At 39.9% G+C, this 21,142-nt stretch overlaps 1 protein-coding gene across 12 annotated transcripts in view; it reads right to left on the bottom strand.

The window, feature by feature from the left end:
* Positions 1-622: 622 nt before the first annotated feature.
* Positions 623-21,142, bottom strand: part of FBXW11 (F-box and WD repeat domain containing 11) — a 121,514-nt gene continuing 100,994 nt past the window's right edge. For 9 of the 12 annotated variants that reach the window (XM_045501505.1, XM_045501534.1, XM_045501497.1 and 6 more), the window contains 7 exons: positions 18,366-18,484; positions 16,891-17,140; positions 14,043-14,161; positions 12,095-12,205; positions 10,920-10,998; positions 9,424-9,609; positions 623-3,189 (listed from right to left, as the gene is read on the bottom strand). In XM_045501505.1, coding sequence (XP_045357461.1) covers positions 9,448-9,609; positions 10,920-10,998; positions 12,095-12,205; positions 14,043-14,161; positions 16,891-17,140; positions 18,366-18,484 — 840 coding nt within the window. In that variant the 3' untranslated portion in view covers positions 623-3,189; positions 9,424-9,447. Of the gene's footprint in view, positions 3,190-8,602; positions 8,834-9,423; positions 9,610-10,919; positions 10,999-12,094; positions 12,206-14,042; positions 14,162-16,890; positions 17,141-18,365; positions 18,485-21,142 lie in introns of those variants that run through there. The other 3 variants (XM_045501551.1, XM_045501513.1, XM_045501488.1) reach the window with 1 other exon arrangement.

Genomic DNA, 21,142 nt, shown 5'->3' with positions numbered 1-21,142 from the left:
CAATACTGTCTAGAAACACTCTCATCCCCAAAGTCCACATTACCAACCTGGCGGGTTGATGGGGGGGGGGGGGGGGGAGATCTAGTTACGCGGAAACTTCCGCTACCACACAGGACTTCTGAGCAGAATCCTACACACGCAAACGGTATCCTTCCTGATTTAGTAACCAGCCAGTGGTGTGTGCATCTGTGAACGTGGACAACTCAACAGTCCCACGTCCTGCATTTACCGGGGTCAGGCAGCAAACGTGCTTTTCACACCTCCACCTGCTTCTTCGAGAACCAGAGGATCCACTTACCCTCGGAGCCACTTGGGACACTGAAGGGGCCGTTTTCGGATTTTTACAGTAACTTGTGAAGCAGTGAAGAAAGAACTTATGGGGAAGCCAGCCCCCAGCTCCTCAGATGAAAGTGAAACAAAAGAGCAAGACGCCCCAGCATGGACTGGTATTATTCCACACAAACCTCTCCCAAGTCAAAAAGCAGTTTGCTTTCAACCTCATTTTACAGAGCAGATGAGTTGTTGTTGTTTTTTAATCTACAAACTTTAATGGTACATCACTGAATTACTGAGAGAACATAACAGTTGGTTTTTTTTTTTTGAAAAATTTCTTAACAGAGCATCAGAGTATTGCAACACTTTATTAAGAGTATTGGCTTTGAATTAGTAGCTGAAGTAACAATTGCATGAAGCCAGATTAGGTGTACTGCATAATACTCATACTTGATTTATTGACATTACTTAGCAATTTATTGGACAAAAGTCAAACTTTTTGTTTTTTATTAAGCACATTCCACAGTACAAAGCTGTCATGAATAATATCTGTACAATTTAACAGTTTCAATAGCTGTTCAGACACAAATTTATTTCAAACAGATAATTGGCAAACATAATTAATTACAAGTTAGAATTAGACTATCCCAGTGCTTTAAAACATTAATATAGCAGTAATTTACAGTTGCTCAATTATGGTTAGCAAAATAAAGTCCAGAGTACGGCTGGGAATTACTACTATAATCCCAGAAAGTCAGAATTCCTTGGGTGCCAGAGTCCCCTGCTATAATTTAATAGGCACAATTCAAAGGTTGTGTGCATATTCAAAGGCCATGATCTCCCAAGGAACAAGAACTTCTATATTAAACATGCAAAAACAACAACAGAAAGTCCATTCGTTCAGAAGAATTGCCTCCTCCCCCGCCCCTCCCACACCCCCGGGCTCTCCTAACCAGTCGGATATAAAGCTGTAAGGTGGAGAGTGGTAAAGGTGAACTCACTTCCACAGCCACTGTCAAGCTTACAACATCTACCTCACGAAATAGAGATTTCCTTTTATTTATTTATTTCTTTACACTTGGAGACTCAACTTCTCAAAAATAGAAATTAATTTGGTAACATGTGGAAGGGAAGGATGCATTTTTAGAAAAGGAGAAAAGAACAATTAAAAAAGCCAAGCCAAACCAATAAACAAATCACATACACACACTTTGATCCCCACACCGTTCTCAATGCAAAGGACAGAACAGAGCCCAGGGCCCTTCCCTTTAGTCATAGAGTGTGCTTCCACGGGAAGAGGTTTAGTTAACAGGAGGTTCTTATTGGTCCTTTAAAATGTTACTGACGTTGCTTAATCTTTGGAAACGATGGCAAGGGGCAAACAGGAACCTAATATTGAACAAGGGAAAAGGAGTGCCAACCGAATGCCAAAGTCCTTTCGGTGCACGGTCGGCGTGAGAGTGCCATTCACACATTCGGGCTGCGGGGCACTCGGGAGCTTTGAGAACCTGCCAGGGCCACAGCGACATGTGACACCAGAGATGACGGCAATGGGATTCAGGAGCTTGAGGCTTTGCACCACACAGGAGTACCCTTCCACTCAAGATGGGCCCCTGAAGCAACCTGCCATGGGATACGGGCTCCAACGTATGAGCAGGCCCGGTTAACATCCTGGTAAAGCCAGGATGCCTGAATTCCAGAGCCAGGAAACCCAGTCAACAGGGCCTTCTTGTTCCTCCCTTTCCAGGGTTACTAATGCACAGAAGAATGATCTTTGACAGTGAAGTCAAATGAACGCTAGTACTCAGAGAAGTACTTGGGAGGAAAAGAACAACAAAAAATAATGTTAAGGTACCTCTCTGTTGTATATGCTGCACAATGAATGAAACATTTTGTGTTAAACTTTAGAAACTACATTTTAAAAACAAGATTCCCGTTAAAACCACACACACCACACACATACACACAAAATGACAATGACAAAATAAAAATACCGTATGAATACTGCAGGAAGGGTTCTAGGTAATCCACATCAACCCTGGTATCAGGTTCTTGAGCCCAGCCCATGGCTAAGTGCGAACACACTCTGTATTAGTGTCTCAGGCACAGGGGCCCTGACTCTAGCAACCTTGAGGTTAAACTGTTATGTACATTATATCTACATGCGGATACAGTATTTTAAATTAGGAGGCAAGCACACGTGTAAAAGTGTTACTCTACCAAATATCAGGAGATGGTTGGGGGACAGAGAACAGTTAATAAAAGAAAAGAGCTATATTACCTGTTGGGAGATAATATAACCTGGCTTATAGTTCTTTAAATTAAAAGAAATTGGTACAGAAAAGAAGTGTGATCCAAAAAATATTACTAAAACAAACCAGAGAAATGTTTCCATTGTCCAACATGTTCCTAATACAGGTCAGAATTCATAATGACTTGGACGGTCAAAAGGAGAATGCTAACTTCTGAAAAGGAAAGCCCTGGACATTCTGGGTAGGTGTTTGGCACCCAAAATTTCACCAAAGAAGAATGCGGTTTCTTAGTATCAGACCAAAGTGCAAAGCAATATAAATTAGAGGCCAAGTCTTCTCTTGATGGTCGATTTACTTCTGTAAAACAGACAGACTGTACGTTCCTTTTATATGAACAATTTACATTTGAAGCATTAGATTTTGTTTTTTTTTCACTGATGGGGGGAGGAAATGGGCTTCTGTTCTACTGGAAGTCGGTGAAGCTAAGGTATCCTTCTCAAAGTAGAGGCCGGAATCGGAGGTGAGAAATGTTGGTACTTGGAAGAGTTAGGCTGCTTTGCATCTACCCAGCGTCTAGAACCAATTCCAGCTTCATAACTCAGCTGCGAAGAACTCCCTTAGGCATTTGGTAGCCATGTAGCCAGTAGTTCAAGACTAGGAAACCCTGGGAAAACAAAACAACAAAACAAAACACAAAGGGAGTATGGATGGATATTCTGGTTAGACATGGAGATATACACCACAGCCCATCCACATCCACACAGACATGCCCTTGTGCACACATAACACATTATTGATTTTCAAATATATAAAACATATAAAAATATAAAAAAATAGACTTTATGTATTATATAAAAATATATAAAAAATAAAAGCTGTAAGATGTTTTGAGTGTACTACATACCAGGCATCGTATTTATTTAAAACCACAACAATCTTATGAGGTAGAAACTATTATACCCACTTGACAAATAAAAGAACTAAGGCTCAGACACATTGTTTAGCTCAAAGCATTAGCCATTAAGTGACAGAGAGGGCATTAGAAGAGATGACTGACCCCTATAACGTACATCTTTCAGTGCTTCCTGCTAAAAATTATGCATGTAACAAAATATGCTTCATGTTAGATTTTATAGTTAGCATAATCTTTTATGACACCCAAAGCCTACGACGGCTGGTCTCATATCTGCCCGAGAGAGCCCTCATCTATCATTGTGAAACAAAACATATGCAAAAACTAGTAAATAAAGTATTCATTCTAAATAGAATGCTAATAATCAGAAACTACTTCTTTTCAAAATAAATCATTTATAAAAGGACAATACAATGTAGAGGGAAAGACTACTGAATGTTAAATATTGTTTTGACGGTGACCTTGAGTCAGGGACACATTTTAATCATATATATTCTACACTCATCCATGTATATAAATATGTGTACACACACACACACACACACACACACACACACACACACCCCTAAACGTATCATTACTATGTACAATGCAGGCTGACATTTTCTATCCTAAATTTCATCAAAACAAAGTCAAAATCCATTAGAATGATTTCACAATCACTAATGGGTCACAACCCTTTCCAAACACAGCACTAAACCAATAGCCTAGAAGATCTAAAAGTTACCTATATGTCTAAGATTCTCTGACAAAAAGAGAGAGAAAGAGATTTTTTTTAAAAGCTTGTATGTTTTTTTAAAGGAAACTTTCCTAAAAGGTTGTCTATTTTCATAAAGATCAAGAATCCTAATAAGCCTTTTCAACGAGTTCAAGAGAGATTTAATTTCATTCACCACAGCTTTCGCCATGAAGGATCTTTAAGAGTATTATTTTTAAAACATTAACATCCACAGATAAGAAGTAGGCACTCTCAAACACTGCTGGCAGGAACGTAAACTGATTTAACTCTTCTGGTGAGTAACATGACTCTATGAACCAAAGTCTTTAAACATCATACCTTTAGACCTGACACTGCAGACATTTCTAGAATTTTATCCAAAGGTAATAAAGCAAAGATTAAGCTAAAAGAATGATTACAGCAGTGTGTTTTATAACAGCTAAAAGCTGGGGGAAAACTTATGTACATAACAGGGCCCATGCAAACAACTGAATATTATTTTGCCATTAGGGATGGTGATTTAGACAAATACTGACATTACAGACAAGGAACAAATTTACAATAAAGGGGGGGGGGGGGAAGCATTTTAAAAACATATACAGTTCTCAACCATAATTTTAGAAAGCCTGAAAGAATATCTACAAGGGAGTGAATAATGATGAATCATGAGTAGGAGTTTATTTTCTTTTGGCTTATCTATTTATTCTAATTTCCTAATAATGATCTTATATTGTCTTGTAATAAAAAAGAGAACTACTGTATATATTAGCTCTTAGGAGTTAGTAATTTAAAAAAATGACTCAGCAAATAAATCTGTTGCTAACTTTCCTGACATAGAAATACTCTTACCTTATATTTTAGGGGTGAATATTTTACTGCAAGGTTAAATCATCATTAGGGTAGTGTTTCTTATTATGCATAAATCTTACAGTATCACATGGTAATAATTTTTTTCATGTTACAATAAATGAAAAGAATTTGGAAAAGAGCAGTAAAATCTATAGAGCTGACTGCCAAGGTTGTCAAAAGTAATTCACTTTGAAGAGACAAACACATTTGAGGTTTCACTGCTTGTGCTGCTTAAAAAGCAGATAAGATTTTTCCATTGATTTATAATTGTGGATCGTAACAAGGGCAGTTGTTCTTACATTCCCAAAAAGGGGCGGGAGGAGGGCCTGGAAGAAGTAACACCACAGTTTCCTTTCTACCACAGCCAATGAGAGAAACACCATGGGTGACCATTATTCCATTTCTCAACCAAAGAAATCTTGTTCCGGGGCACTTTAAAGTAGTATGTAAAAGTTGTCCAATTTGTGAAATTTTACTGTGTTCTAACATTCATCTACTAAATATGCCAGAGAGGGAAAACATACTATGGATGTCTTGGATTTTACCATGTACCTCTCTAAACAGAATGTGAAGACAAACACACATATCAAAAATACAAAAGAAAAAAAAAGCGTTAACCACTTAAGTTGTTCTCTGATACACCTATTCCCCTGAGACTATCCATTCCAGCTACAGTCGCCCAGGTCCTATTTTATGTGCTGCTCTTATGTGGAAAAACAAAAGCATAGGTGGGATGCAGCTAAAGCAATGTGCAGAGGAAAATGTATAGCTTAGAAAAGAAAAAGAATGAAATAAATTGAACAAAAGATGTGCAAAGCTGCTTTTGCAAAGCAAAGGGAAGCAAAGCAAAGCAAAAGTGCAATACTGCTAGGAGACTGAAGAAGACCTAAATAATAGAGAGTTCTACCATGTTTATGGGTTGTAAGACTCAACATTTGTTAAGGTGGAAATTCTCCCCCAGAATGATCTTACAATTCAATGCAGTGCTAACTATAATCCCGGTTGTCCTTTTCATAGACTATGACAATTCAAAACTGAATATGAAAACCTAAAGAATCTAGAATAGTCAAAGCAATTTTTTTTTAAGTTGGAACATTTATTACACACTATGGTATTGGCGAAAGGACAGCCACATAAATCATGGACTTAGAACAGAGTCCAGAAATAGACCTACAAATAAATGGTCAATTGACTTTTAAACAAAGACGCTAAAGCAAATCTATGAGAAACGGAAATTCTTTTAATCAGATAGTGCTGGAACAACTAGATGGCTATATAAAAAGACCAGTGACTTTCTTATCTCACACCACACACACAAATTAAATGATCAAAGATGGAAATGTAAAAGCTAAAAATATAAAACTTTTGAAACTATGCCGGTCCAAACAGGAATTACTACCTATGTGTAACTATTTGAATGTAATGTTAAATAAAGTATGATTAAATACAATTAAACATTCAATTAAATTCAATTAAAATTTAATTTAAAACTTAGTTCCTGAGTCACACTGGCCACATTTCAGGAGCTCAATAGCCACAAGTGGCTATTGTCTACCACAGTGGACAGTGCACTTCAGAAAATGTAAACTGATGCAGGCCAGTCTTTGTTAAGGCTGGGATGGGGTCAGGCTTTGACTACAAAGGTGGCACAAGGGAACTTTTGAGGGTGACAGAAATATCCTTATCTTGATTGTGGAGGTATTTTCAGGTATACATTTGTAAAAACTCATCAAACGGTACACTTTAAACGAGTGCAAGTTTTGCACAAATCCTATCTCCGTAAAACTGGTTTAAAAAACAACAGGGGCAGGGGCAGAGGGAGACACGTACATCTAGGTGACCTGTCTACCTAGGGAACGTATCTAGTACCTGGCCGTGTCAGTTTAGATGATTTACTACAATTTTTCACTGACTTATTATCTTTATGCTTGCTGAAGGTGACTGCAGGAATACCCTAAAACTGTATTTATCTACTTAAGGGTAAATTCTTGTGTGGCCTCGGAGAAAGAACACAAATATGTCATTTTGGCCATGGGTGTCACTTGCCCAACAAACATCAATGAGCGCTTGCAATATACCGGGGACTCCAATGAACCCTGGAGCTCTGCAACACAAGGAGGCCCACGGCCTTGTGAGTGGGACAGGCGTGCAAACCATTTCAATATCAAATAATAAATTAAGCATGAAATGAAAGGGCAGAGGGGGAGTGGGGCTGTCTAGAAGCCATAATAACACAAGCAAGGGGAGGGAGATGGTGGAGGTCTGCACTACTGTAGTGTAATTAGAGACATTAAACAGAGTTCAGTCTGGCTGCAGCTAGGGTTTTGGAAGGGAGTAACAGGAGACGGGAGCATGGGGAGGATAGTGAGGACACAAGGTAACAGCCAGATGCTCAAACTCCTGTCAGCTAATGTGAAGTAGTTGAACCATGATCCCGTGAACGGCAGGAAACCAGTAAGGCAGAGGACGCCAGAGGCAGGGCTTAAGATGATCCTAACTGACAGCAGAATGGAGAGCGGGCTGAAGTGGGAGAGGAAAGACCAGGAGGGAAACCAGTTTTCATCTAGGTCCATTTCTCCTTCCCTGTATCTTCCTTAGGATTTTGGGGAAGGGCGGTTGAAGCGCGGAGGAGCAATCACTCAAGAGATCCTTGCCTTCTTCCTCTGTAATCCCCCATTGTATCTATTTTAAGGCTCCATTCAAAAAATGTAATAATTCTGCCATACAGTTTTTCAACTTAGGAAGAATCCATCCAGAGAGAAGGTGGCAAGGCAGATAGATGGTCACTATCATGAGAAATAATATGAACGCACTCGGGACCAGGAACAGTAACTATGTATGTGGCTTACAGGTCATTACTGCTCACCTCCCACATCCAGGCAAACACTGCCAACCCATCACAGCATTATCCCTTGGGGTCACAAGGTCCCAGAATCCTTCCAAAGGCAGCACTCCAGCCAGGCACTACTGATCAAACTCAGCCAGGATGAAGAAAAAGCTTATTTGCCATTCCTGCAGACCCTTGGTTTATCACTAATCGATGGCACAGGGGCAAGACTGGAGGACGGCAAACTTTCTTAAAGAGCTGTCTAATAAATATTTTAGATGTCACAAGCCATAGGGTCTTTGTGGCATCTAGTCAACTCTTCCAATGAAGTATGAAAACAGCCACAGACAATACGTAAACAACTGAGCATGGCTATTATAATAAAATTTCATTCATGGACACTAGAACTTGAATTTCATATAATTTTCGTGTGTCATGAAATAGTACTCTTCTTCTAATTTTTTTCAATTATTTAGAAGTGTAAAAAACTACTCTTAGCTTGCTGTAGCAGGGGAATAAAATCAGGCAGTGGAACAAATTTGGACTCTGCCTATAGTCTGCTGACTCTTGGGTAAGACAAACTTCCTGGACATCTGTGTTTTGAGCCTTAGAGTCTTAAGTAAGAAGTATTAGAAATGATGGTAACTTAGTGATCTAAGGGCCCCCTTTTTTTTTTCTCCCCACAATTCTGCATCTAAACTCTCTTTACACTTTTAACATTTAACGAGCAGAAAACATACAACGATAAAGAGCCACTAAGTAGTAAGTAATATTTTAAAATAAGTATGAATTTTATTTATTAATCAGTCTTTACATACATATATACATAGTAATACAAGTAGGTACAAACCAATTTATTCAATCTGTAAAGTTTAACATGCACAGGATTTACTGGCCCCCTTGCAAAATATTCAGAGTTGGAAATACTGCTCCAGATGAACAGGGTCATCAGGTCCCAGGACACAGCCAAGTAAGGCTTCTCATCCTCTAGACTGGACACCCTTAGTAATCAAAACATGCCATCATCAATGGTTACAATGGCTCTAACTCTTCCTGTAACCAGAGCAAAGGACTTTGCCTCCAGGGTACCTGCTGTATCTAGTGGATGAAGAACGGGTTCTAGGGGCTCACTCAACAAACACCTTTCTTTCATTCCTCTTCTAGAGGACAGTGATGGTGGGTAGATTATACCAGGGACAGAGGGGGAAGTTTGAGTGTTTGGCTGATGTTGATTTTTTTTTTTTTTTTTTTAAATAAAAGAACTGAAAAACAGGAAAGAGAAAAAGGAGATTCCTGCACCCCAAAACAGAATCTGAAGGACCTTGCCTGTGTTAAATTGACAGGAAATCATTTAGGAAATCAGTTTCTAAAAACAGGAATCACACTGTCTGCCCATGTGAAAACCCACAATATGTAGGACTCTGATTTAGATCTTATTTTAATGTGACCATAAAGATCTAGCCTTACATGAGAACTGCAAAGCTGACACAGCTAAAAAAACACTAATCACTTTGGTTCCTGTCGATGGGGAGCCCAAATCACAAAATTCCCCCAAAGGGAAGATGAATTCAATTAGCAAGATTAAACTCACCTGAAACGGGTAAAGTGCAGACTGTTATCTGGAGATGTAAGTGTATGTTCTGGAGGGAGAACGGGTCTCATTCTGGGCACTGGGAGGCACATTTAAGAAATCCCAAATCAAAATAGTGTCATCATGGGAGCTGCTGATGATCTGAAATTCATCAAACTGTAGCCGAAACACACGTCCAGAATGTTCCTGTGAAATGTGACAGCTTGATGAGTAAAATGAGACCTTTACAATCCCTCATTTCTACCCGTGCTCTGGCGCAGGCTGAAAACGCAGCTACTTATCCAGGCTTACTGAATGTTCCAGAGCTTACTGATCTTTGTCCTTCACCCCAGGGACAAAACTCTGGCTTTTCCTTCTAGGCCTCTTCTTTAAATTAATCTTTGTATCTGAGATCCTGGCTCATTAATGTGTCAAAGAAGACAAATTATGTGATCGCCTCACCAAAGATCTTGGAAAGGTAAACAACAATATTTAATACCCATTCTTGATACACTGCAGAAAGGACCAGAAGGATAGTGTTTTTAACATTACCATGAATATCTATTTCAACCACAGCCAAACTCAAAATTAATGGTGGAATGTAAGAAGCATTCTCACTGAAATCACGAAGAAAACAAGAATGGCCCTCACCATAGTTCTGAATGTTCTAATCGATGCAAGAAGCAAAGAAATAGAATAAAAGGTAAAGCTACGAAAAATATGAAAAATCTATCAATATTTTAAAAAAACTGTCTCCTCATTAATATAACAAAAGCAACCAGACTACTAGAAATAATGAGCCTGCTAAAGATGTTAAAACAAGATTTACATAAAGTATTTTTAAATGCCAAAACAATAATTCACACAATATAGACTGAGGAGAAATTCCATCTTAATAATACAGAAATGTGCTGTATTATAAAAATTCAACGTAACCAGATACCCGTATTAAGAACTCTCCCAAGGGGCACCTGGGTGGCTCAGTCAGTTAAGCGTCCGACTTCGGCTTAGGTCATGATCTCACAGTTCGTGGGTTTGAGCCCCGCATCGGGCTCTGTGCTGACAGCTCGGAGCCTGCAGCCTGCTTGGAATTCTGTGTCTCCCTCTCTCTCTGCCTCTCCCCTACTCATGCTCTCTCCCCATCTCTCAAAAATGAATAAACATCTAAATAAATAATAAATAAATAAATAAATAAATAAATAAATAAATAAATAAATAAATAAAAGAACTCTTCCAAATCTATAGGAAGAAAATACTTTGAGCTCTACGAGGAAACCAATCCACCTACAAATGAGGATGTCTGCTTTCATGTTTTAAGTTGTATTAATGTTCCTTAGGCTGTAACGTCAATGTCAATTACTCTCTGATTTGGGCTAACCAAAATGAACAAATCAGTGCATTTCTCTGAAGGCACGCTGTGAGATACACAAGATTTCCTGTGACACAGCTGGGCAGGTCCATCTACAGGAAGCCACCCTCCAGGACAGGAACCACTCCCACTTCAACAGATTACCTACCACCAACGTGCGCAAACACAACGTGCTTGCTGGGGCTCGAGGGTCAAGAGCAGCTTGCAAGTCCCAAACTTTAATTTTCCTAGAAAAGAAGACTGCGATTAGTGGGAAAGTTAACATTTTATATATTGTCGAGCACTTCCTTGATAGAAAGGAGTGCACATGAACTGCTAGTATAAAAGCTAGTGGAGGGGTGCCTGGGTGGCTCCGCTGGTTGAGCATCTGACCCTTGATCTCGGCTCAGGGTGTGATCTTGCAGTTTGTGGGATCAAGCCCGGCATCGGGCTCTATGCTGACAGTGTGGCGCCTGCTCAGGATTCTCTCTCCCTCTCTCTCTGCCTCTCTCCACTTGTACTCTCAATCTCTCTCTCAAAATAAATTTTAAAAAATAATAATAAGCTAATGGAGAATATGCTTATGTTTTTACAAATTACTTAAACTAATTACATCAGATTTTGGAAAAAACAAGGACCTACACATTCTCAGGATTGCTGAAACTGTGAAGAAATATTTTTAAGGGAGATAAGAAAACAACTTCATGCTATCTGAATTCAGTTCCTGACTTGATAATCTATGTCACCAAATTCATTAATCAGGGGGCTCTCTAGGGCTGAGTAGGTGCTGCTGACAGAAACTAGGGCTCTCTGGGAAATTCCAAGGATACCTTTCTTCAAACTAAGCAAATGCTGAAAGTTAATAATAGGAGCATAAACAGACCAACTAATCTGTGAGTACATACAAGGTCACCTTGAAAGGTTTACAGTTGCCACTTGCTCATTTAAAAAGTCACGAGGTTTTTTAAAGAGTATTTGTTCAATTAACCAAAAGGGGAAAGGAAATGTATCGCCGAACGAACACACACACACACACACACACACACACAGTTGGTTTAATTTAGGGCGAAGGCGAAGAACTGAATTCCCACACAACCTTTACAATAATGGTTAAAGGTGTAAGCACAGGAGTTACAGAGGCTCTGCTAGACTTGGGGCAAGACTGCTCATCCTTCTGGGCCAGAGTGGCCTCACTTGATTAAGCGGTACGGCAACACCTGCCGTCCACCATTACACAGAAGGGACCGGGCACAAAACTGGCAGATACGTAGCTGCTTAATATTCAGCACTCCTTTTCCTCTAGATACCATGGCAGCAGTGCACTTAGAAATCTGAAATACATACCCATCATAGGCCCCACTGACAATCCTCTTGTTATCAAACCGGATGCATCGGACCAATTCTTCATGTCCCTCTAGGACTCTTAAACAGGCACCACATTCGATATCCCATAGCCTTGAATGTGAAACAGATCTCTGTGAAACAACTTCCCACACATGATTCACACTATCTGCCCTGTAACGTGACTTTCACTCTCTCCTGAACTTTGTTTCTATCTCGTTCCCAGTCTACACCGTACACAGAGAGAGATGCGCGTGTACATTTATACCACTTGTACATTTTAAAGCACTAATTTGGGTAGAAGCCTTACTTCTCATTGCATTTTCTTTTACTCAACTGGAAACCTTTTTTAATCACACGCATGTATTACTATTTAAATAAGATCAACAAACAACAAACTTCAATTATATTTAGTGCCTAGGCATTCTTTTGATGTCTGAATTGATTAAACCATGTAGCCAAATGGTCTAGGAAGGGCTTTTCCGGGGGAGATAGGGACTGTAGGCAGGAGAGAAGAAAAGGCATGATGTGTGTGGGCTGGGGGAGGATATAATACAGTCAGGAGGGTAGGCTTCCACCCCAGGCACTTCTAGCCTGGAATCCATGAGACCCACTGAAGTTAGAACCAGTGGACCAGCATAATGGTCTTCCTCTCCTGATGAGGTTTAGGGACACCCCTCCTAGATTAACACTCCAGGACACGAGGGTTGTCCAGTTTACACAGTCACAGTGGGAGCCTCTCCTTAGGTATATGAAGTGTCTCAGGAACATGAACCCATACACTACGCCCAGCCTTCTTCTCGGTGTATGATTTACAGAACAGTTCTGAAAATAAAAATTTTTTAATTTTTCTGTCATCATTGATTTTTCTACATTGTTTGTAAACATAAATCACAGCAAACTAACGTGTACAAAACAAAGTCAGCAAACTCATTCTGTAACAACCTTTTCTTAGCCCCTCTCCCAATAGCTCTTACCATATACCCAATGAATATTTTACCACAGCCACCCTCAGCAAATCTTCTCATCAGTGTCAGTGACGGTGGCTTCTCTAACCTACTGTGAGCAGAGCCATTCAGCACTGCCACTGACTCCAAATTGGTTCCCCTCTATAAACTATAAAGGAATATACATTATTATTTTGTAAAATCTCAGAGATTCCAGTGAGAAAGGTAAGGACTATTTACTGATGAAATATTAATATAAAGCATGATGGATACAAGAGAACCAAGATTCAGGGTCAACTGACTTTAATAATATCTTAAAACTTAAAATGATAAAGAAAACTTGCAGCAGTTTCAGCTTTATTGCTGTTTTGTTCCCTCCTTCCTTCCTTCTTTCTTTTAAAAATCATCTTGAAACCAATCTTTATTTTGCCCAAACATTAAACAATTTGATTTAAAAAAAAAAAGCTACCAGCATATGTTGGGACAATGGAAAAACGACTTGGGATCAGTGAGTAGATATTTAAGGGAAATTCTTAACAAATACAGTGTTTATGGATAGTCAGATTTATTAGAAAGCAAGGACACTGAGTGCTGGGAAGAAAAAAGGGAGATAAAATAAATGATGAAACAGGAGTGGATGATGTTGTAGTGTAGCCTCGGGTGAGACACAGATAAATCAAGTACACTCCTCCCACCTGTTAGTGAGGGAGACAGGAGCTCACAGATAAGGGAAAGTAGAGAGTCAGGCTGGAGCGTCCTCTCTTCTGAGGAGTTCTGGTATTAAGGGATCTTGGGTGGAGTTTATGTCATAAAACGTGTGTATTGGAGGAGTCAGTTTACCCACTTCAGTTCACAGGACCAAATGGACTAATAAAAGTTACCTATAGTTTTCTTACTTGAAGTATCTCCAAAGGCTCCAAGTCTTTTGAGCATCAGGACTGGGGCAGGAGTCAAAACTATAGCAAAAATCAGCCTACTCTGTCAGCACACCAGCTTCTACTCACCTTATGGTATTATCTGATGATCCACTAACAACCAGCCGATCCCTGTACTGGAGACAGGCAATGCCTCGCTTGTGCCCATTCAGAGTACGAACAAATTCACAGGTGCTCGTGCTCCAGACCTGCATAACCAATTAATAATACTTTAAGAATAAACGCTGAAAAGTCCCCTCACAATATACCTTTTTAAAAATATCAGCGCATCTAAGAATGACCAAAATACTTGATTATGAAATCTGGTTCAGAAGCTGGGGGACAGACTGGCCAGCATACAGTTTTCTTAGCTGCAGAGTGATAAAACAGGAATGAAACACAGAGGGAAGCTGTGAAGTCTCCAACCTTGAGATATTCACAAAGAGAACATCTCCTGGATGGTTCAGACATTCACTTGCCTAGAGGGAAGAGTGTGGGCCAGATTTTATGTTTTCATGCCAGCTGACATGTCATATCCAATGTAACTGATGTGAAAAAGTTTCACCTTTCACATCCTCCTCTTTTCCAGCATAGTTTCTTGAACAGCTCCATTTGTTTTGACACATCACTCCTAATATTATGTATGTGGAATAAATAATCCCTCTTTTGTGAAACCATCTGCAAGACTTAGATGTTCACAGACACACTTAATATATTACAAGCCAAATAAGGAGACGCAAAGCAACCAGAGTGCCCTGAATTATTTTACCAGCTGCGTTTGTAGTTGAATGGGATAACTAGATCTCCACATGCAAAAGAATGAAGTCGGACCCCCAACTCACACAATATACAAAAATACAATTCAGAATAAACCAAAGGCCTAAATGTGAGAGCTGAATCTATGAAACTCTCAGAAGAAAACAGGAGTAAATCTTTGTGATCTTGGATTAGGCAATGGTTTCTCAGACAGGACAATAAATGCACAGGCAGCAAAAGGCAAAAATTGATCAATTGCACTTCATCAAAATTAAAGTTGTCTGTGTGGCAAAGAACATCATCAAGACAGTGAAAAGAGAAGCCACAAGATGGAAGAAAATATTTCCAAATCATTCACCTCTTAAGGTACTTGTAACCAGAATATATAAAGAATTTTTGTAACTACACAGTTAAAAAAAAGCAACAAACAAAAAACACCCAAATAATTCCATTTTTTAAGTACATGAAAGATTTAAACAGATGTTTCTCCAAAGAAGATACAAAAAGGCCAATAAGCACTGAAAAGATGCTCAATATCATTGGTCACAAGGGAAATGGAAACCAAAACCAGAGATAACCACTACACAACTACAAGGATGGCTGTAATAAAAAAGACGGACAATAACAAGTGCTGGCAAGGATACGGAGAAATCCTCCAGGCTGATATTATGCAACGGCTGCTCTGTAAAAAAGGCCCAACCCCTCCTGACTTCCAGGCAGTGATCTTGTTCCAACTGGTCTGACTGAATGGTAAGTGAGTTACTGCACACAAACCCTACTTGTTCAACTGCCAGACCACTTTATCTAAAGGTTGATGCTACCTCTGTGATGTGTGGGGCTAGATACTAGATACCAGAATGCCACCTAGTGCTGGTCATAAAAAGAAGGTTTTTTGATCCAAATTCAAATGCTCACACAATGCTGGTGGGATTTTAACACAGCATAGCCACTTTGGAAAACGTTTGGCAGCTCTTCAAAATATTGAACCCAGAGTTACAATTCCAAGAGAACTGAAAATGTATGTCTGTGCAAAAAGTTATACACAAATGTTCATGGCAGCACTATGTTTAACAAATGAAAGGTGCAAACAACCAAAATGTCCATCAACTGATGAGCAGATAAACAGAGCGTGGTACATCCACGCAATGGAATTTTCTTCAGTCGTTAGAATGAATGAAGTCCTGACACGTGCTACAATATTCATGGATGAACCATGAAAACACCACACTAAGTGCAAGAAGCCAGACAGAAAAGGCCACATATTATAGGATTACATTTATATGAAATGTCTAGAAGAGACAAATCCATGGACAGAAAATAGATTAGTGATTGCTAAGGACCAGAAGAAGAGTACAGGGGTTGACTGTCAGTGGGTAGGAGGTTTTTTCAGGGGACAATGAAAATGTTCTGAAACTAAACTATATTAAATGGCTAACACTGTAACTACATTAAGGGGCACTGGACTGCATGCTTTAAGTGGTGAAACTTACGGTATGTGAACTATATCTCAAAAGCTAAAATTTTAAAAAGTTAAAATGGATACTGGGATCAGACCTGCATTTACTACATCGTATGACTCACCGTAGACTACAACCATTTGTCTCATGCCTGCCACCCACCATACGCCGAGCTTCTTGAGGGCAGGGATGGGTCTTATTCATTATTGTATCTCCAGCATCCAGCCTAGGGTCTATGGCCAGGCATAGATCATTAAGTGGATTAATTCAAATGAAGTGAATTAAGTGAATAAATCAAATCTCAGCTCCACCACTAACTAGCTGTGTGGTCTCCAGCCCAGTTCTTCACTCTCTGAGCCCCATTTGTAAAATTGAGGCAATACCTTCCTCAACAGAGTGCTGGAAGAGATCAGCGACAGGGTAAGGTGAAGCTCCTAGCACACAGTACATGTTCCACAGGTTAGTTCTCTTCCCCTTAAACACGCGATCAATGGTGTCATTTCATGAAATAGAAGGCTGCTCTCCATCGTGGACCCATGACCCTTTCCTCCTATCTTGCCTGTGATTCCAGAAGCATGAAGAATGGGACTGCCTCAAGGGCTCAAGCACAGATGAAGGAGATTACAGATCTTGCCCAGTACCAGGTTGGTAAAGCCCACCTCTGCTTCCTCTGTGCTTGAAAAGGCACAGGAGTAAGCAGAGTTATGACTAGTAGACACACTTACTTTGATGGTTCTGTCACCAGAGGCAGACACGATGTATTTATCATCAAAGTCTACCACATTGACAGCAGCACGGTGGCCAACCAGGACACGGCGTAGAGTGATATCGGTAGCAGAAGCCATGTCCCACACAGCGATGGAGCGATCCTTGGAACAGGTCACCATAAGTCCATTGCTGAAGCGTAAGTGCAGTACAGCCTCATTGTGGTGGATCAATGTGTTCAGAACTTCACCCGTGTTCACATCCCAGACTCTAGAGAACAGAAAAGCACAATGCGTGATTACTGAGACAACCAGGAAGAGTCAGTGTCTGTGCCCTGGGCCCATTCTTAGTAGTAGGCTAGGGAGATGTAAGCTTCACTTGTGACTGGGACCTCACACCCAAGACCATGTTTAAAAGGAGCCCCCAGAAGCAATTATTGTATTTGCTGAGAAGTACTGAGAGGGTTTCAAAAAAAGAAGGCCAATTATGGAGGGGCCTGGGTAGCTGCTCAGTCAGTTAAGTGTCTGACTGTTAATTTCAGCTCAGGTCATGATCTCACAGTTCATGTGTTTCAGCCCCACATCGGGCTCTGCACTGACAGTGCAGAGTCTGCTTGGGATTCTCTCTCTCCCCTTCTCTTTCTGCCCCTCCCCCATTCATGCTCTCTTGATCTCTCAAAATAAATAAATAAACTTAAAAAAAAAAAAGGAAGAAAGAAGGCCAACTCTGGCTCTGTCCAGGTTTAGGTTTATTTAACATCAGGTAATCAGGGACAGTGAGGACAACAAAATGATTCTTCAAGTAAGTGGGCTCGCAGGGAGTCTGAGATGACAGGGGAAGGAGGCTTCACAGCTGGGGAACTGAGGGCAGTTTCCAAGCTTAAGGCTCTTTTTGGCCTCTGATAGGTCTCAGAGTCCATTACTTATCCATTGCACACTAGAGACTGTAAGTCATGACAACTCATCAATTCCCACATGCGTCTATTTACCCAACTGCTTTATGGACAAAGGCAATATGGCAGCTGCTCCATCCATGACATATAAGGTTCTCAGGGGCAGCCCTTTCACATCACAGCTTTTCTGTAAACCCAATCTCCTAAGAGGACAAATTCACACAGACCAAAGGAGGAAAGTCACAGGCTTCTGTGGCAGAAGCAGTGTCTGAAAAGCACTGAGTCAGAGAAAGGACACTAGCATGCTGGTGACTTTTCCAAATGTCTGGAGCATGGTCTCCCAGGAGAAAGCTAGTCTAACGCTAGGTAATATTTCCTAGTACATTTCCATCTCTATAACATACAACAACGAGCATAGGACCTAGTCAACAAAAGTTGGCTTTCTAGCCTGCTTTGTTCAAATAAACCCACACCTAAAGTGGTTTTGAAATACAGCATATAAAACATATACAAAGAATGTGTGTCCTTATCCCCGAAAAGGGTGCAGTCTCAGTCTTCTCACAGAAGATACGGAAGTCAGACCAGCGAAGCCAAATCACTCACCTCACTGTAGAGTCTGAAGAACCAGTCACAATGACACGTTCATCATACTGGAGACAAAGGACAGAGCCAGTGTGTCCCGTTAACACTTTCAAACATTCCAAGCTGGTTTTATCCCAAATCTATTGAGACAAGATCAACGACAAACAGTGATTTAGTCTATCACCTTCTGATAAATGTTTCTGTCTCACCTTACTTTCTGAATCACAAAATAGAACAAACCTGCATTACAGTAAATAAAAGCAGTTAAACTTTAAACAGGTGGAAAATGACAAAAAAAGGGAAGAGGCAATATCGAATAACTTCCAAAAGAGATGCGCTATTTTGTTTACTTTGTCCCTCTATTATACTTACTATATTTAACAGCCTTATAAAGGGAATTTTTAAATAAACTCTGAAAAACAGTGTGACAACATCTATTAAGAGCCTTTAAAAATGCATATCTCTAACCCATTATGATTACTTACAAAAATTTTAAAATGAAAAATGTTCGACATTTCAGAAAAATTTCAAAGTAAACTGAAAAGCTTTTAATGAGAGAATATAATGCTTAATTACAATTATGTTTTTTAAAAAATAGAATAAAAGCCATCTATATGGTGATATAATCAATATATTTAAAAGAAAAAAAAAGATGAAAAGGAAAGATAATGTTAATAATAGTCGGCTTTGCTCTCTGAGTGTTCTTTTTCTCCCTTCTTTTGATCTTTCCAATGTTTTTCAAGTTTTCAATACTTCCCACATATAATAGGGGATAGGAAATCATTTATTTTAAAGATTGGATTGTTAAAAATAGATCATGTGAACCTGTTTCTTCCTTTGTAAAATCATACTGTCATAATTAGCAGCATCCCTCAAGTTTACTACAAATAGCCAAAACAAGACATTTAACTGTCTTTCTATAACAGCAAGACCTGCTTCTAATTTCTGACCTATTAGAATCACGGTTATTTTGAAAGAGTGATTGGTGATCCAGGACTGGTACAGAATGAAGGACAAAAGGTTTCCAACCACTGTTCTAGATGATCTCTTTAAAGTGCGTCTCTGCTCTATTGTTTATGTCTCGTAAATAAAATGCATGCCTATTTTAAACATCGTGTGCCTCTATTAACGGCACTCTTTTAGAAACACATCCAATGTAAATGAAACGCAAGCCTGTGGTCAGCCTATGCTCTGACAAGGTCCTTATAAACCATTCTCTTTTTTTTTCTTTTTAAGGTGTATTTATTTATTTTGAGAGAGAGAGACAGTGCACCCATGTGGGGGAAGGGCAGACAGAGAAGGAGAGAGAGAGAGAGAGAGAGAGAGAGAGAGAGAGAGTCAGTCCCACGCAGGCTCCACATTGTTGGGTCGAAGCCTGATGCAGGGCTTGAACCCACGAACCATGTGATCATGAGCTGGATGCTTAACCAACTGAGCCACCCAGGCACCTCCCTTATAAAACATTCTCACTATTCCTTAAAGGATAACTGCCCAAATTAAATAGTAACATACGTCACTCTTGCCAGAGTATATTTATGGCTGCAGGTTATCAGGGCTATTGATTGATAAGTATTACATAAAAATAGGGTTCTGAGGTCAAATATATTTTGGAAGTGGGGAAACACTGGGTGTCTCTCTCCTGCAGACCTCAGAGTCTTTATGTGCTACTCTATCCTGTGAATTTCTAAGGAGATACAGCATGCCATCAGCTTGAGGACAGACTAAAAGAAATTATTCAGAAAAGAGTGGGGGGCAGGGGGGAAGCCTGGAGAAAATGTAAGACAATAACAAAAGATCTACTATTTATGTAATTAGAGTCTCAGAAGGAGAAAAAAAGAAAAGGGGGCAGAAAAAATATTTGAAAAAATAATGGCCAAAGACTTTTGAAATTTGGTGAATGAAAGATATAAATTTACAGATCCAAAAGCTCAGTGAAAAACTTGCTAGGTATGACATCAAAAGCATGATCCATAAGACAGGCACCTAGATGGCTCAGTTGGTTGAGCATCTGACTCTTGATTTCTGCTCAGGTATTGATCTCTCAGTTCATGGGATTGAGCCCTGAATCAGCCCTGCACTGACAGTACAGAGCCTGCTTGGGATTCTCTCTCCTTCTCTCTGCCCCTCCCCGACTTTCATACACTCTCTCTCTCTCAAAATAAATGAACTTTAAAATAAAAAAGCATGATCCATAAAAGAAAAAAATGGTACACTATTCTTCATCAAAATCAAAATCTCCTGGTCTATGAAAGATAGCATTGAGGAAATGAGAAGACAAGACTGGAAGAAAATATCTGCAAAACATATCTCAAAAAAGGATTTGTATCCAAGGGAACCTGGGTGGCTCAGTCAGTTGAGCATACAACTTCAGCTCAGGTCAGGATCTCTCGATTTGTGAGGTCAAGTCCAACATTGGGCAAGCTGCTGTCAGCACAGAGCCCACTTCAGATCCTCTGTCCCCCTCTCTGCCCTTCCCCTACTTGCACTCTCTCAAAAATAAATAAAAATATTAAAAAAAAAAAAAGGATTTGTATTCAGAATATGTAAAGAACTCTCAAAGTTCAATAATATGAAAACAACCCATTTTAAAAATGGACAAAAGATTTGGATACTTCACGGGGCGCCTGGGTGACTCAGTCAGTTAAGCTTCCAACTTCGGCTCAGGTCATGATCTCACAGTTCGTGGGTTTGAGCCCCGTGGCGGGCTCTGTGCTGACAGCTCAGAGCCTGAAGCCTGCTTTGGATTCTGTGTCTCCCTCTTTCTCTCTGCCCCTCCCCTGCTCGCTCACTCTCTCTCT

The sequence above is a fragment of the Leopardus geoffroyi genome, chromosome A1 (assembly GCF_018350155.1).
Source record: "Leopardus geoffroyi isolate Oge1 chromosome A1, O.geoffroyi_Oge1_pat1.0, whole genome shotgun sequence".
NCBI lineage: Eukaryota > Metazoa > Chordata > Mammalia > Carnivora > Felidae > Leopardus > Leopardus geoffroyi.
Note: the sequence above shows the minus strand (reverse complement) of the source record. Positions and strands in the feature narration are given on the sequence as shown.